Source organism: Aotus nancymaae, unplaced genomic scaffold, assembly GCF_030222135.1.
Source record: "Aotus nancymaae isolate 86718 unplaced genomic scaffold, 86718_ANA_hifiasm-v0.15.2.pri h1tg000076l, whole genome shotgun sequence".
In the NCBI taxonomy this organism is placed as follows: domain Eukaryota; kingdom Metazoa; phylum Chordata; class Mammalia; order Primates; family Aotidae; genus Aotus; species Aotus nancymaae.
Genome location: NW_026988491.1, coordinates 19,386,242 through 19,403,781, shown reverse-complemented (window position 1 = coordinate 19,403,781; position 17,540 = coordinate 19,386,242). Strand labels below are relative to the sequence as shown.

At 50.7% G+C, this 17,540-nt stretch overlaps 1 protein-coding gene across 1 annotated transcript in view; it reads right to left on the bottom strand.

Annotated features, from left to right (window-relative positions):
- The window catches only part of ARHGAP8 (Rho GTPase activating protein 8), an 81,912-nt gene that overhangs the window by 47,054 nt on the left and 17,318 nt on the right, over positions 1-17,540 (bottom strand). Inside the window, exon 2 of the mRNA XM_064368200.1 lies at positions 9,762-9,906. Coding sequence (XP_064224270.1) covers positions 9,762-9,840 — 79 coding nt within the window. The 5' untranslated portion in view covers positions 9,841-9,906. The remainder of the gene's footprint in view (positions 1-9,761; positions 9,907-17,540) is intronic.

Sequence of the window (17,540 nt, the reverse complement as noted above, 5' to 3'; positions counted from 1 at the left end):
CGTGGGCTCATTTCAAGGACACTCTGAGAAGAGTTGTAAAGACTTTCTTTTTTTTCTTGAGAGGGTCTTACGATGTCACCAAGCTGGAATGCAGTGGCATGATCACAGCTCAATGCAGCCTCGACCTTCAGGCTCAAGTCATCCTCCCACCTCATGCTCTTGAGTCGCTGGGATTAGAGGCTCATGCCACCACACCATGAACTTCAACCCCCGTGGTGCAGACCCAGGAGGGGTAATGGACAGGGAGAGGCCACAGGCAGCCTTGATGGCGTTGAGGACCGCTGGGCTCATCCCTTTAAAGGGCTCTGCTCAGTGCAGTAAAGGTTCCTCGGCCCATGTTCCATGGCCGGCGCAGGTGCTGGGCGCTGTGCAAAGCAACCGAGGCCAGGGCTTCTGTGAGGGTGCTCATCTCCCAGGGGACCCTGTGGTGCCCAGGGCGGGGGCTGGAGATGGGAAGCCCCGAGCAGGGTGCAGACCCTCCTCCCAGCACTTGCTGCTCCCTCTTCCTTTCCTCACACGGGAGGGGGAAGACCACGCCTGCGCCTTCCAGGACGAGAGCATTCCCATTTTAAAAAGTCCAGCCCCTCAGTGGCACTAGCCACATTCCAGGTGTCCAGCAGTCATGCATGGTGAGGGGCTGCCGTGGACAAGGCAGGGATGGAGGGCGTCCAGTCCACAGAACGTTCCACTGGGCAGCACTGACCTTGAGGGGGCCGGTTAGGGTGTGGACCTCAGGGAAGGGGCCACAGGGCCGCTCAGTCTGCCTCTAACCCTGTGTAGTGCGGGAAGAGTGCCCCAGCCCCCCGTAAAAGAAAATGCAAGTCCCCCTGGACTCTCAGAATGTGACACTGGAAACAGGGTTGCTGCAGATCTAATTAGCTAAAGATCAAGACAAGATTATCCTGGATTTAGGATACGCTTCAAATCCAACGGCTGGCGGGACACGGTGGCTCACACCTGCAATCCCAGCAATTTGGGAGGCCAAGGTGGGGGGATCACTTGAGCCCAGTAGCTCACAATCAGCCTGGGCAACATAATGAGATCTTCTTGTCTCTAAAAAAAATTTTTTTTAATTAGCCAGGTGTGGTGGCAGGTAGCTCCAGTCCCAGCTACTCAGGAGGCCGAGGTGGGAGGATCACTTGAGGCTGGGAGGACGAGGCTGCAGTGAGCTGTGATCGTGCCACTGCACTCCAGCCTGGGTGACATCACAAGACCCTGTCTCAGGAAAAACAAACAAAAAATCTTTACAACTATTCTCAGAGTGTGTCCTTGGAATGAGAAGGGATGGCAGCACAGCTTTCACAGCCCTCAGCTCTGAAAGGTCATGAATCAAGATTCCACACTTGGCCCATGCCTGTAATCCCAGCACTTTGGGAGGCTGAGATGGAGGGCTCACTTGAGCTCAGGAATTCTAGGCTACAGTGAGCTAGGATCACACCACTACACCAGCCTGGGCAACAGAGACTGACCCTGTCTCCTGAAAAAAAAAAAAGATTACAATTCTGCGTGCACACATATACCCACATGCACACTGGCATGAGTACACACACACACACACACACATGCACAGTGTGTGAACTCTGATGTCCCCGCCCTCGCTGCCCGGCTAGGGGGCTGTTTTTTATTTAGGCCACGCATCTGATTCTTCCCAGCAGCCTGGAAGCTACCCTGAGGTTTGGAATCCTAGAACAATTTCACAGCTTCCAAATGCAGCATCCTCTTCATTTCACAGTTCCTTAAGAATTCTGGTCACGCTTTCCATGTGTTTAGCAAGCTTCTGTTTTAAAGGGTTGCACTGCAAGCCACACTTTTCCTTGCTTCCCTTGCCAACTGGGAGTGTTGAGGCACAGAATCTCCAATGGCTATGCCTGAAAGTAGTGTTTTCCAGACGCTGTGTCTACCACCTCGGAGGCCAGGCTTCCATGGCTGACCCGGAGCCTGTGCCCTCCTCCTGTAGGACAAAAGGGGAAATAACAACTTTGCTCCTAACCTTATGAATCATTTATACGGCGACTGAAGAAACAAGGAGTCGATAATGCCTAACTTTTGGGTTGAAAGTTAACACCAGCATCAAAAATTTTTTCAAAGGCTGGGCGTAGTGGATCCAGCAAATTATCGAACACGAGAGAGGCATGGGAACCCCTAGGTTTGTAGCCAGCTGGTCAGATGCGTGGGTGGCATTCTCATGGGAGTGCCCCCACCATGTGAAGGGTGGTCTAACCCCAGATAAAAGCTGTTGCAGACTTAAATGATGGGTGTGGCTTGAGGGGCTGGGCATAGACCTCCCACTTCTCCCGGACTCGGGCCTGGCAGGGGCTGTGCCTCATCTTTTCTATCCAGAGCTGAGGGCACAGTGGACCCCTACAATCCTGGCTGAGTTGATCTTCCATTGGTCAAATTACCTACCAAGTGTGAAGTTGCTAATCACACCTGCAGAAGCGGAAGGAGAGCCGAAGTCCCCTCCAGGTCTGCATGCTGCGGGAAAGCCAAGCCGGCAATGGAACGGGCTGCTCCTCACAAGCCTCCTGCTTGCATCCAGTGCTGACTCATCCATTCGGTAAACACTTACAGAGCACCCACTGTTTGCAGAGCCCACAACCTTGCAGGATACTGAGCTCTGAAAGTGAACTGCCGCTGAAGGCTTTTTACTCCCTCCAAAACCAGAGGGGCAACTAATTCGGTATTTCATTTTCATACCAACAGATTTCTTCTTGTTTTTCTTTTTGTAGAGACAGAGTTTGGCTGTGTCACCCAGGCTGGAGTGCAGTGGCATGGTCATAGCTCACTGCAGCCTTGACCTCCTGGGCTCAAACCATCCTCCTGCCTCAGCCTCCCAAGTAGCTGGGATTACAGGCATGAACCACAGCACCTGGCTCGTACCAACAGATGTCTAAATGTCCTTCCAAACAAACATCGCAGCAGTATTCAGATCTCATAAATGCATGAAGCTTATAGCAGGTGCCGTAGTGGAGAAGATGGGTTAATTATACTATTATTTCTACATTTGAAGCATTTGAAAATTACCATAATGAAGTTTATTTACTTATTTTCTCTGAGACAAAGTCTTGCTCTGTTGCCCAGGCTGGAGTGCAGTGGCCCTATCTCAGCTCACTGCAACCTCCATCTCCTGGGTTCAAGCAATTCTCCTGCATCAGCCTCCCCAGTAGCTGGGACTAATAGGTGCACACCACCACACTTGGTTACTTTTTTGTATTTTTAGTAGAGGCGAGGTTTCACCATGTTGGCCAGACTGGTCTCAAACTCCTGACCTCGTGATCCACCTGCCTCGGCCTCCCAAAGTACTGAGATTATGGGCGTGAGCCACCATGCTCAGCCAGTAAAAAGTTTAAAAAGAGCGAGAGAAGAAAACGCAAAGGGCTGTATGTACTCAGCTTGCCAGGGTAGAATCTCTTCCTCTGCCCGATCCCTGGCTGGGCTGGGCTGGCACCTCTTTGGTCATCTGCAATATGGAAATAATAATGAAACTGACTTGGAGGGGTTACAGGAAGGATTAAATCAATAACCTGCATGAAGTCCTGGCATAGCCCCAGAACCCAGTAAGTGGTACCAGTAACACCGTAAGCTGTTACCACGGACCAGGTAAGATGCTGGGTGCTTCCGGGAGCGCTGCGTCCCATCTTCTCATTTACAGGTGAGAAAACTGAGGCTCAGAGGCCAAGAGAGAGTCAAGGTGGGTTGGCATGGGCAGCTGGCCAAAGCTGACTCCCAGCCAAGCCTCCGCAGCTTCCTCTGCCCTGTGTCTGCCCGACACTGAGGCCGGCCTTCCTTGCTCCCTCGGTCTCCCCAGCAGCCGAGAGGAATCCCCGGAACTTTCAACCTTCTCACTTATTAAGCCATCAACACCGCATCTGTGTTGATGCCATCCGTCAATATGAGTAAATACCCTTCCCTGTTCTCCAGGAACACAGGCCAGCACATCAAAACCAGACTTCAATATGATATAATATGGAAGGAAATGAAAACTATCAATAAAATGCAAATTCTGCAAGGCGTCGGGTGAATTCATGACCCCTGTTTCTCCCCTCGCTGTTTACAACCCCACATCACTCACTGTCTCTGCAACGGGAGAAGCCCGGTTTATGAATAAAGAAATGATTCCCAGAGCCGTTACCCACAGGACACACAGGGCGATTCATCATCTCTCCCAGCGGAGGGCGATTAAACCGCATCATAAAGCCAGCAGCGATCTATCGGGAGGGAGTCGCGAGTTTGTTACGGTTTTTGTTTGAAGTTGTCAACCACATCTGCAAAAGGGGAAGGAGAGCTGAAGTCCCCTTTAGGTCGTGTGCTGCGGGAAAGCTGAGCCGGCATCCGAACGGGTTGTGTGCCCAAAGACCTGAACTGAGGGCTGTGGACGCGTGCTGTCCTGCAGGGCCAGACCTGCCGTGGACGTCTCCTCCTCTCCCCTGCCCCTCACCACCCTCCACGTCTCTGATCTTCTACCTCCGCCTCTTCTGGTCCTCAGACCTGGAACTGTTGCCGGGTTTTGGGGTGCAGGGGAGCGCTTAGCTCCCCTGAGAGGATGTTTTTCCAAGCTCTTGGTCTCTCACTCACCCAAGAATGGGACAGGGGATCAAGCCGGGCGCAGTATGCTGGTAAATACCAGACCCCAAAAAGTTTTTACAGAAAGTGATTTATTTAGGCAGAGAAAGAGAAAAAGGAGAGAGAAAAAGGCTTCTGCGAAGAGTGTGGAAGGGGACCCAAGTATGGAATCCAAAGGGGTGTGGAAGAAGGGGACTTTTAACCTGGGAGGAACTCCCTCCCTCTCCAAGTCCCTTGGCCAGTGAAAGGAATTCCTTTAAACTTCCGCTAGAGTGACTGACTTTTGATTCTTTCCCGAGCCCTCAAAAATTAAAACAGAAACCATTAAATCTCCCGGATGGATAGGCATGGGAGTGGGCAGATGCATGGCGCTGGGAAGTTCCTGGCCCTTGTGAACCCAGAAAGAAAAGAGAAGCTTCCATCCCCCACCCCATTCACATCACCTGATGGAGTTTCACTCTGAGCTCACAGCCTCAGCCCCAGACCAGAGCTTCAGACCCCAAAACTCACGCTTAGCCCCACGATGACCGCTTCCTAAAATACTGAAGTCAACTCTATTCACAAAACACTATTCTAATCAGACGCAGTGGCCCGTGCCTACAATCCTGGCACTTTGGGAGGCCGAGGTGGGAGGATCACTTGAGGTCAGGAGTTGGAGACCAGCCTCGCCAACATGGTGAAATCTCGTCTCTACTAAATATGCAAAAATTAGCCGGGCGTGGTGGCGCACACCTATAATCCCAGCTACTTGGGAGGCTGAGGCAGGAGAATTGCTTGAACCTGGGAGGCGGAGGTTGCAGTGAGCCGAGATTGCACCACTGCACTCCAGCCTGGGCAACAGAAGATTCCAGGCTGGGCAACAGAGTAAGACTTCGTCTCAAAAAACAAAACAAAAAACCCCACTACTGAGACTGGACAGGGAAAATGTGGCACATATACACCATGGAATATTATGCAGCCATCAAAAACGATGAGTTTGTGTCCTTTGTAGGGACATGGATGAACCTGGAAACCATCATTTGCAGCAAACTGACACAAAAACAGAAAATCAAACACCGCATGTTCTCACTCATAGGTGGGTGTTGAACAATGAGAACACATGAATACAGGGAGGGGAGCATCACACACTGGGGTCTGTTGGGGGGGAAATAGGGGAGGGACAGTGGGGGGTGGGGAGTTGGGGAGAGATAGCATGGGGAGAAATGCCACATATAGGTGAAGGGGAGGAAGGCAGCAAATCACACGGCCATGTGTGTACTTTTGCAATAATCTTGCATGTTCTTCACATGTACCCCAAAACCTAAAATGCAATAAAACAAAACAAAAAAAAAAACCCACTACTGTTAGTGTCAAAATTCGACAAAGCTTCCATTTGGCCAAGTATATACATATAGTCACTCAAGTAGGGAGAGATCATTCAAAATTCCTTTTGACGAGAGTCTGGTTTCTGGCTGTGGTTCTAGACGTTGGTCATGGGGGAGGCAGCATCTGGGACGGAAAAATTCAGAAACTCGTTGGTGGGAGGGACATCTGGACACACCCGAAGGATGTAGGAGAGCCCCTGGCTGAAGAAGTCCTGGAGTGGTCCATGCCACATCCTGGAGAAGCAGGAGGGAAGGGGGTTCCTGGTCCTGAACTGTCCCCCCGGGCCCACTGGAAACTCAGGTGCATGAACTGCAGTTCGGGGGCAAGGGAATGAAGCTGATGCCAAGGTGAGGCCCAGGAGGAGGAAGGGGAGAGGTCCCTTTTCTGCCAAGAACATTCCTTAGTGAGGGACCATGGTTGGGGGGGGATGGTATTCTCTGCTGGTTGTCCCAGTTGAAAAAGCCGCTGGCAATTAGAAGTTTTGCTCTAATACTTTTCTCTATCCGTATCCATTAGTGCATTGCATGCATGAATGAGGCAAGCAATTCTCCCGCCTCAGCCTCCAGCAGCTGGGACTACAAGTGCGCACCACCACCCTTGGTTAATTGTTTGTATTTTTAGTAGAGACAGGGTTTCACCAGGTTAGCCAGGCAGGTCTTGAACTCCTGACCTCATGATCCGCCTTCCTTGGCCTCCCAAAGTGCTGGGATGCATCTGCAGTGGAATGTTTCCATTTGCCTGGCTTTGGCTCTTCGCCTGTAAACTCGATTTCACCCGAGTGTAGAGTGGCTTCCACTTAGCTCCTCTCCAGGCACCTCCGCCCTTGGTGTTCCCGATGACTTCTGGTTAAGGCCAGCGTCTTTTCAGGATGGCTGAGCCCCTCATATGGTCTCTTGATGTGGTTAAATTTCTCAAGAAGCTGGAGGTTTTTGTTTGTTTTTTGTTTGATTTTTGAGATGGAGTTTTGCTCTTGTTGCCCAGGCTGGCATGCAGCGGCACGATCTCAGCTCACTACAACCTCTGCCTCCTGGGTTCAAGCCTTTCTCTTGCCTCAGCCTCCGGAGTAGCTGGGACTACAGGTGCCCACCACTATGCCTGGCTAATTTTTGTTTTTGATGTTTGTTTTTTGAGATGGAGTCTCACTCTGTCACCCAGGCTGGGGTGCAGTGGCACGATCTCAGCTCACTGCAACCTCTACCTCCCACGTTCAAGCAATTCTCCTGCCTCAGCCTCCTGAGTAGCTGGGATTGCAGGCACCTGCTCCCATGCCCGGCTAATTTTTGTATGTTTAGTGGAGACGGGGTTTCACCATGTTGCTAGGGCTGATCTCGAACTCCTGACCTCCTGATCCTCCCACCTCGGCCTCCCAAAGTGCTGGTATTACAGGTGTGAGCCACTGTGCCCAGCGAAGCTGGGTTTTAAATGAGTGAAAACTCTGCTCCAACACAAGAGAACTATCTAGAAGCTGAAGACTGCTGCCTGTGCCATCATCTCCCAAGGAAGTCTGCAGCATCGAGGCCCTGGCTCAACTGTCAACTCTGACAACTTCGTACACTCCCCGGGAGGCGCACACAACCCCAGCACAGCCCACAGGCCCCTAATGACACAGAAGGACCCACAGTACACCGCACCCACACCCCACAACATCCCTGCAGAGTTAACCGTGGCAGGTCCCCCTGTTCCAATTCCTTTCCTTTTTGCTGGGAGAAGGATGGATAATCTGGAAGGTTCCCAGCCCCTCGGGTACCCACTGGGGGAGGAGGTGGATAGAGACATGTTGAAGAAGAGACCAAGTTACTTCTCCAGGCTCCCCCTTCTCTCTTTCTGGGACACAGTTTCACTCTTGTTGCCGAGGCTGGAGTGCAATGGTGTTATCTCAGCTCGCCACAACCTCCATCTCCTGGGTTCAAGCAATTCTCCTGCCTCAGCCTCCCAAGTAGCTGGGACTACAGGTGTGCAACACCACACCTGGCTAACTTCTTTATTTTTAGTAGAGATGGGGTTTCATCACATTGGCCAGAGTGTTCTTGAACTCCTGACCTCAGGTGACCTGTCCATCTCAGCCTCCCAAAGTGTTGGGATTACAGGCGTGAGCCACGGCCTGTACATGGCCCAGCCACCCGTTCTCTTAATTTAAACTCTTCATTTTACACCGCCGGAAACCTCATCCCATGTGATAAACCCCCACCACCCCCAGTTTTTGGTTTTAGCTAGGCCACCCGCTCAACATTTTTAAAAACATCTCACAAATGCGTGCCCTCCTCTGCATCCCACTGCCACGACGTTCACTCAAACCTCTATTCTTGCTCTTCTTGGCCTCCCTGACTCCAGTATCTGCTGTCATTATTCTCCACCCCATCGCAAGAAAGACACTTCTAAATTGTACATCTGATGACATCAGTCCTCTGTTCACTGTGCCCCAGAGCCACCATGACCAAGTGCAAACGTCTCTGCTGGCCCTCCAAGCCTTTGACAATATGATTTCTGCTATGTGGCCATCTTGCAATTAAAGTGAAAAGATCTAGTGATAAGCTGTTTATAACAGATGCAACTTCTGTGCAGAGACTCAGATAGATTGAAAATAAATGGATGGAAGAGATACATCCTACCAACACCAGTGATGAGAAAGCTGGTGCAGCTGTTGTGGTTATATGAGCATCAGAAAAATCAGACTTTGTCCAGGTGTGGTAGCTCACGCCTGTAATCCCAGCACTTTGGGAGGCTGAGGCGGGCGGATCACTTGAGGTCAAGCATTTGAGAACAGCCTAATCAACATGGTGAAACCCCGTCTCTACTAAAAATACAAAAATTAGCTGGGTGTCGGGGCGTGCGCCTGTAGTCCCAGCTACTAGGGAGGCTGAAGCAGGAGAATCACTTGAAGCCAGGAGGCAGAGGTTGCAGTGAGCTGAGATCGCAGCACTGCACTCCAGCCTGGGCGACAGAGTGAGACTTATCTCAAAAAACAAAACGAAACAAAACAAAAAGCGATGCAAGATGCTTTCCCCTCACCAACCGCTGGGCACGGAGTGGCTTGTCGGCTATGTCTTTGCAGATGTTTGTTGCTTTGGATGAGACATAACAGTGCCCTTGATGAATAAAACAATTCATTAAATTGCAGCCTCTGCTCTGTACAGACTAGGAGGACGCTGCCCGTGGGCTTCTCAGAGCACTTGGATAATGCTTTGACAAGTGTGTAATTTATTTCTCAAAACACTAGCAGGCCCTGCTCTTCCAATTATTCTTTTTTTTGCTTTTTTTTGGTGGTTTTTTTTTTTGTTTTTTTTTTTTTAAGATGGGGTTTCACCATGATGGCCAGGCTGGTCTTGAACTCCTGACCTCAGGTGATCCACCCACCTCGGCCTCCCAAAGTGCTAGGACTACAGGCGAGAGCCAGTGCGCCCAGCCGGGTTTTTTTTTTTTGAGACAGGGTCTCACTCTGTCACCCAGGCTGGAGTGCAGTGGTGTGATCTTGGCTCACTGCAACCTCTGCCTCCTGGGCTGAAGCAATCTTCCCACATCAGCCTCCCAAGTAGCTGGAACTACAGGCTTGCACCACCAACCATGCCTGGCTGACTCTTACACTTTTTTGTAGAGATGGGGTCTCACTACGTTGCCCAGGCTGGTCTCAAACTCCTGGGCTGAAGTGATCTGACCCCTTTGGACTCCCAAAGTGCTGGGATTACAGGTATGTGCCACCGCACCTGGCTCCAGTTAGTTGTCAATCTTGCCCAGCTGCAGGGAGGCAGCCCCTGATGAGCCCACTTCAACCCAAGTTGCCGAGAAGGCAGCTGGCACTGCCCATGGTCCTGGGGACTGCCCAGCTGGGGCCCTACCTGCCACCTGCAGAATGCCATGTCTGGCCACGTCGTAGAATGGGTGACTTGTGCTCAGCGTGGGGTCCTGGCCAGCCATGGGCACCACCGAGGGCCTCCTCCTCCCGGCAGCCAGCACAGCAGCCACTGCCTCGTCTCTGCAGCTCTGCGGCAGACAGTGAACATTAAAGGAAGTCAGTGCATTCTCCAGTAAGGAGGGGAGTGAGGGAGCCTCCTGACGCCCTTTCATAAGGCAGTCACCCACCTCTGCTGCACACGCACTATACTCTGTACCTCAGCCACACACCCACTATGCGCTCTACCTCAGCCGTGCACCCACTATGTGCTCTACCTCAGCTGTGCACCCACTATGCATCCCCTCAGCCACGCACCCACTATGCATCCCCTCAGCTGTGCACCCACTATGTGCTCTACCTCAGCTGTGCACCCACTATGCATCCCCTCAGCTGTGCACCCACTATGTGCTCTACCTCAGCTGTGCACCCACTATGCATCCCCTCAGCTGTGCACCCACTATGCGCTCTACCTCAGCTGAGCACCCACTATGCATCCCCTCAGCCACGCACCCACTATGCGCTCTACCTCAGCTGTGCACCCACTAAGCATTCTTTCTCGATCGTGTATCCACTATGTGCCCATCCAGTATCCTGCACCATGGAGGGAGGAAAAAAAGATCTAAGGGTCGGATACTGTCCACAGTGATAGGAGTGGCAACGAAGGCTCAGACACGGAGAGTGACTTGCTGACAGCAGGGTGCAGACTTAACCTTGAACCTCCAGCTCCAAATCCCAACCCAGCCCTCCATGAGAGACCCAGACACTGGCAGCCAGCAGGAAGCCAGAGCTGCGAAAAGCGCAGGGTGGGCTGGGGTTGAGGGCAGGCACTGGGGTCACCGCCACATGAGGAAGAAAGAAAAGGCTGCCTTCCTAAGTAGAATCCTAGCAGGGAAGGTTCTTATGCAGAACAAATCAGGGTTTTTAAGAGAAATGTTTTCAGCTACAAAAATTGATGGGAATTTTGAGTTTCGAGGTTAGACACAGGACCCCCAGATGTAGGGGGCTGAAGAGTATCCCTCCCAATATTCCTCTTGGAGCTCAGAATGTGACCTTATTTGGAAATTGGTCAGGTCTTTAGAGATGTAATTAGTTAAGATGAGGTCACCTGGATCAGGGTGGGTACCGAATCCAATGACTCGGGAGACACAAGGGAAGGGTGTGGGAGGATGGAGGCAGAGACTGGGGGGGATGCGGCTGCAAGCCAAGGATACCAGGAACCACCAGAAGACACAGAAAGGGCCCTCCCCTGGAGCCTTCAGGGAAGTGAAGCTCTGTAGACACCTTGACTTTGGACTTATGGCCTCCAGAACTGAGACAGTGACCTGCTGTCTTAAGTCACTGGGTTGTGGCACTTGGCTGGTGGCCTGATGAGATGTGTAGAATCAGGTCCTGTGGAGTTAGGAGGCCCAGGCATGATGGGGCCAGTGAAGGTGCCCAGGAGGAAGCACTGGCTTTTCTAACAATTTCTGGAGGTGATTCTGATGCAAAGCCAGGTTTGAGACTCACTCATCCAGACCAACATCCCATCGATGAGTGAGCGTGAGATGGGGCCCGAGGGCTGTCCCACATGGTCTGGAAGCTGCCTCCTGCGCCTCCTTGCCCACTCAGTCCCGGTCCTTGGGGTATTTACCTGGTATTTACTCAGCACCACTCTGAGGGCATGGGGTGGGGGATAGCGCCAAGAACCCTGTTCATCAACAGGTGTGAGTGTCCCAGCGTGGGGTGAGTAGGGGGTGCCACAGAACGCCCCTCCTCCTTCCAGTCAACAAAAATGCATTGAGTACCTACTATGTGCCAAGAACACTTTCAGTGAGGACCCAAAAGCAACAGAGGCAAAGCCCCTGTGTGGGGCAGAACAGAGGCCTCCCAGCGATGTCCACGTCCTACTCCCGGGAACCCATGCATGTGACCGTCCGTGGCAAAAGGGATTCTGCAGGTGTGATTAAGGATCTTGAGGCCGGGCGCGGTGGCTCACACCTGTAATCCCAGCACTTTGGGAGGCTGAGGCAAGCAAATCATGATCATGATGTCGGGAGTTCAAGACCATCCTGGCCAATATGGTGAAACCCTGTCTCTAATAAAAATACAAAAATTAGCCAGGTATGGTGGCATGTACCTGTAGTCCCAGTTATTCTCAAGGGTGACCAGAATAGCTTGAACCCTGGAGGTGGAGGTTGCAATGAGCCGAGATGGCACCACTGCACTCAAGCCTGGGTGACAGAGCAAGACTCTGTCTCAAAAAAAAAAAAAAAAAAAAAATGAATCTTGAGATAAGTGGATTATCATGGATTCCAGTTGGGCCCAAAGTACAGCTGTCTCTCAGTATTCTGGAACGACTGGTTCCAGGACCCCCCCTCAGGGATACCAACATCTTTGGATGCTCAAGTCCCTGATAGAAAATGGCATAGTGTTTGCATAGAACCTACACACATTTTCCCATATTGTTCAAATCACATCTAGATTACTGATAATACCAAATACAATGTAAATGCTATGTAAAGAATTTTTATACTTTTTTTTTTTTTTTTTTTTTAGACCAAGTCTCACTCTGTTGCCCAGGCCGGAGTGCAATGGCATGATCTTGGCTCACTGCAATCTCCACCTCTCAGGTTCGAGTGATACGCCTGCCTCAGCCTCCTGAGTAGCTGGGACCACAGGCACGCACCACCATGCCAAACTAATTTTTTTATATTTTTAGTACAGATGGGGTTTTACTACATTGGCCAGGCTGGTCTCGAACTCCTGACCTCAAGTGATTTCCCTGCTCAGCCTCCCAAAGTGCTGAGATTACAAGCATGAGAAACCACGCCCAGCCCGAAAGTAGTTAATTTAACATTACATGAATTTCACTCCAATTAAAAAAAGAAGGGCCAGATGCGGTGGTGTGCACCTGTAATCCCAGCTACTCAGGAGGCTGAGGTGGGAGGATCAACTGAGCCCAGGAGGTTGGGGCTGCAGTGAGCCAATTTCACATCACCGCATTCCAGCCTAGGCAACACAGCAAGATCCTGTCTCTAAAAATAAAATAAATAAAATACACAATTTTAAAAAGAAAAAAATGCTACAGCACATGGGAAACACACAATGGTAAGGAAACAGGATGAAGCAGGTCAAGGGACCCCATCTAACTAAACGCAGTCCACGCTTGAACCTCATACAGCAATCCCCTGAATCTGCATTACCATCTTCTGCCACAGCAACCCAAGCGAGAAATGGGTTCCTATCGCGGCACGCCTTAAGCACTAAGCAGTAAACCAGAAGGCAAGATCATGAGAGCCTGGAAGCAAACCAAGCAGCATATGTAAAACTCCGCCAAGACTTCCTGCATCTGGGTGTGAAATGCCGACGCTAGACGCTAGGCACAGAACGGAAAATGATTCATTCCAGAGCTACGGGTCTGCAGTAGGTTCTTAAGATCTCCTCTGGTTATTTCAAACCCAGAAGAGAAGGCCGGGTGTATTGGCTCACGCCTGTAATCCCAGTACTTTGGGAGGCCAAGGCGGGTGGATCACCTGAGGTCAGGAGAATGGAGACCAGCCTGACCAACATGGTGAAACCCCATCTCTACCAAAAATACAAAAATTAGCCAGGTGTGGTGGTGCGAGCCTAAAATTCTGGCTACTTCATAGGCTGAGGCAGGCAGGAAAATCTCTTGAAACCAGGAGTCAGAGACTGCAGTGAGTGGAGATCACAGCACTGCACTCCAGCCCCGGCAACACAGCGAGACTCCATCCCAAACAAACAAACAGACAACCCAGAAGTGAAATTGGCCAGGCGGCCCCTAGCAGTGCACGTGATAGTGATGGTCACTACCCTTCACTTGGACACACGTGCACGGCAGTCCCTGGAGCCCAGGGGGATACCTGGAAGTGAGGCTCTCCTCCTAGCTTGGCCCTTCTCAACTGGTTCCCTGGGGCATGCTCTTCAGTACCTCTGAGCCTCAGTTTACATTTCTGTAAAATGGGACACAGAACCTAGGAGGGTGTTATCTCAATAAAGCCTCACAACCCGGAAGAATGACTCTCAACCCCAGGGCTTTATTTAAATCTGCATAAAGGGAGTCTGCAAAGATAAAACAGTGACTAACGGCAGTGGCCAGGGGTGGGAGTGAGGGCAGGACCTGAGGATGGGGTGGAAGAAGGACTTCACTGAGTACCTTCTCTTGTTTTTGTATTTTATTTTATTTGAGATGGAGTCTCACTCTGTCGCCCAGGCTGGAGTGCAGTGAAGTGATCGGAGCTCACTGCAACTTCCCCCTCCCAGGTTCAAGTGATTCTCCTGCCTCAGCCTCCAGAGTAGCTGGGATTACAGGCACCCACCACCATGCCCAGCTAATTGTTTGTATTTTTAGTAGAGACAGGATTTCACCATGTTGGTCAGGCTGGTCTCAAACTCCTGACCTCAGGTTATCCACCCACCTCGGCCTCCCAAAGTGCTGAGATTACAGGTGTGAGCCACCGTGCCCACCTCATGCCTACATATTAATGAGGGTTACGGAAGCCTCTGGAAGCAACTTGTACTTTTGACATCTTCAGGGGATGGGAAATTCCTCGAAGTTTTAGACTACAACTTTGTGGCTGGGACCTGAAATCTGGAGGTGATCCACTTGTTTCTGACTTACTCACCTGGGAGCAGAGGACACACTCCATGAGCAGCCGGAAACAGGCAGGCTACTGGTTTCTGGAGAGGCAAAGCCCAAGTTGAAACATAAGCAAATTTGGAAACGTGGGCCAATCTGGGTGACCGAAGGAGTCCTTTTATTCCCAAGGAAGCTAAGTTTTCCAAAATGCAAAGAGGCTACATAATATAGATAAACTGAGTAAAAATGAGATATGATTTATAATAAAAATAGAATTCAGGTACTAAAAATTTCCCTTAAAGAAAGAGTTATGGCCGGGCACGGTGGCTCAAGCCTGTAATCCCAGCACTTTGGGAGGCCGAGGCGGCCGGATCACGAGGTCAAGAGATCGAGACCATCCCGGTCAACATGGTGAAACCCCGTCTCTACTAATACAAAAAATTAGCTGGGCACGGTGGTGCGTGCCTGTAATCCCAGCTACTCAGGAGGCTGAGGCAGGAGAATTGCCTGAACCCAGGAGGCGGAGGTTGCGGTGAGCCGAGATCGCGCCATTGCACTCCAGCCTGGGTATCAAGAGTGAAACTCCGTCTCAAAAAAAAAAAAAAAAAAAAAAAAAAAAAAGAAAGAGTTATGAATGGCCAGGTGCAGTGGCTCACGCCTGTAATCCCAGCACTCTGGGAGGCCGAGGAAGGTGGATCACCTGAGGTCAGGAGTTTGAGACCAGCCTGGCCAACATGGTGAAACTCCGTCTCTACTAAAAATACAAAAATTAGCCGGGCATGGTGGCAGGCACTTGTAGTCCCAGCAACTTCGGGAGGATAAGGCAGGAGAATCACTTGAACCTGGGAAGCGGAGGTTGCAATGAGCCGAGGTCATGCCATTGCACTCCAGCCTGGGCAACAGAGTGAGACTCCATCTCAAAAACAACAAAAAAGAAAGAGTTATGTCCCCTCAGGGTTGTGACAACCCTGGTGGAGCTGCCCACAGGTCAGGGAAAGGCTGCCTGCAGATGGCCAAGCTGTGGGTGACCACCCAGGGAGGACTTGACTGGAGAAGCAGCCAAGCCCACCAGAGGCTGATATCCAGGCAGCCGGACTCTCACCACCATCTCTGCTGACCCATGGACCCCGGCCAGCTCATATGGTACATAAAACGCTGGTGCTGAGTAACAGAATAATTCAGAGCACTCATTCTCTCTTCAGTTCATGTGTTATGCTGCCCCGGAAACCTTTGCTCTTTGAATCTCTATGAAAAAGATATCCCCCAAGGCTGTACACTGTGGCTCATGCCTATAATCCCAGCATTCTGGGAGGCCGAGGTGGGTGGATCACCTGAAGTCAGGAGTTTGAGACCAGCCTGGCCAACAGGGCAAACCCTGTCTCTACCAAAAATACAAAAAATTAGCCGGGCGTAATGGCAGGCCCTGTAGTCCCAGCTAATCAGGAGGCTGAGGGAGGAGAATCGTTTGAACCCGGGAGGCAGAGGTTGCAGTGAGCCAAGACTGCACCATTGTACTCCAGCCTGGACAACAAGAGTGAAACTCCAACTCAAAAAGTAAAAAAATCCCCAAAGTAATACCAATAAACAAGAAAACAGTCAAATGTCATGCAGTCTCTGCCACTATAAAGACACTACATTATGAAGGCATTTTGTTGTTGTTGGTAGTTGGATAAATTCCATTCAAACGACAATGTGCCATCACTGCAAAAGTGTCAGCCTCAGGCCACACACACCTGCAGTGACAGGACATTCACTACCTCCTCAGGAAGTTCACTTTCTCTTGGCTCAGGAGTGACTGCTAACCCGTTCTTCCCCTCCCAAGACTAAAATCCATCTCTATCAACAGTGTCCATCCTTAACTTTAACGCCGTGACTGCTGAAAAACAGCCTGGTGTGGAAGGAAAGGCATGAGTTAGAAAGGCATAAATTTAAGTCCCTGGAGCAGAATGTGTGTGCATCCTGCAGCCACACTACCCGGACAGCCTTTGGCACTAGTCTCAACCTGTGTCTCCTTTTCTTAGCTTATAAAATATGGACAACAGCAGCACCTTCCTCATAAAGAATTTAAGGATTTAGTGAGATAATGCAGTCACTTGCCCAGTATGGTACCTGGCATGTGATTGGTAAGCAGTAATGTTCACAACTGTCATCATTACTGTCTAAAGAGCATGTTAAAAATTCTGCCTTTTGGCCGGGCGCAGTGGCTCACGCCTATAATCCCAGCACTTTGGGAGGCCGAGGCGGGTGGATCACGAGGTCAAGAGATTGAGACCATCCTGGTCAACAAGGTGAAACCCCGTCTCTACTAAAAAATCTAAAAATTAGCTGGGCATGGTGGCGCATGCCTGTAGTCCCAGCTACTCAGGAGGCTGAGGCAGGAGAATTGCTTGAACCCGGGAGGCAGAGGTTGCGGTGAGCCGAGATCGCACCATTGCACTCCAGCCTGGGTAACAAGAGCAAAACTCGGTCTCAAAAATTCTACCTTTTGCTGGTTGTGGTGGGTCATGCCTGCAATCCTTGGGAGGCCAAGACAGGCGGATCACTTGAGGCCAGGAGTTCAAGACCAGCCTGGGCAACATGGCAAAACCCCATTTCTACTAAAAAGACAAAAATCAGCTGGGTGTGGTGGTGTGCACCTTTAGTCCCAGCTACTCAGGAGATTGAGGCAGGAGAATCACTTGGGTCTGGGAGGTGGAGGATGCAGTCAGCCAAGATCATGCCATTGCACCCCAGGCTGGGCAACAGGAGTGAAACCCTGTCTCAAGAAAAAAGAAAGAAAAGAAAGAAAAATTCTTCATTTCACATAGTTTTGCAAATCCTGTATCATCCTGGTGTCATAAAACATCTGTCCTGTGAAGTATGTTAATATCCTGCTGACACATAGTGTAATTAGTAAAAACCAAACTATGTGGGGTCTTTTGGGAAAGGTGTTATTCCTATAAAGGCATGTATGTTTCAACTCACCAATCATAACACAGTAAAGTTTACAAAGTAAATTCCTTGCCGGGTGCGGTGGCTCACGCCTATAATCTCAGCACTTTGGGAGGCCAAGGTGGGTGGATCACGAGGTCAAGAGATCGAGACCATCCTGGTCAACATGGTGAAACCCCGTCTCTACTAAAGATACAAAAATTAGCTGGGCAT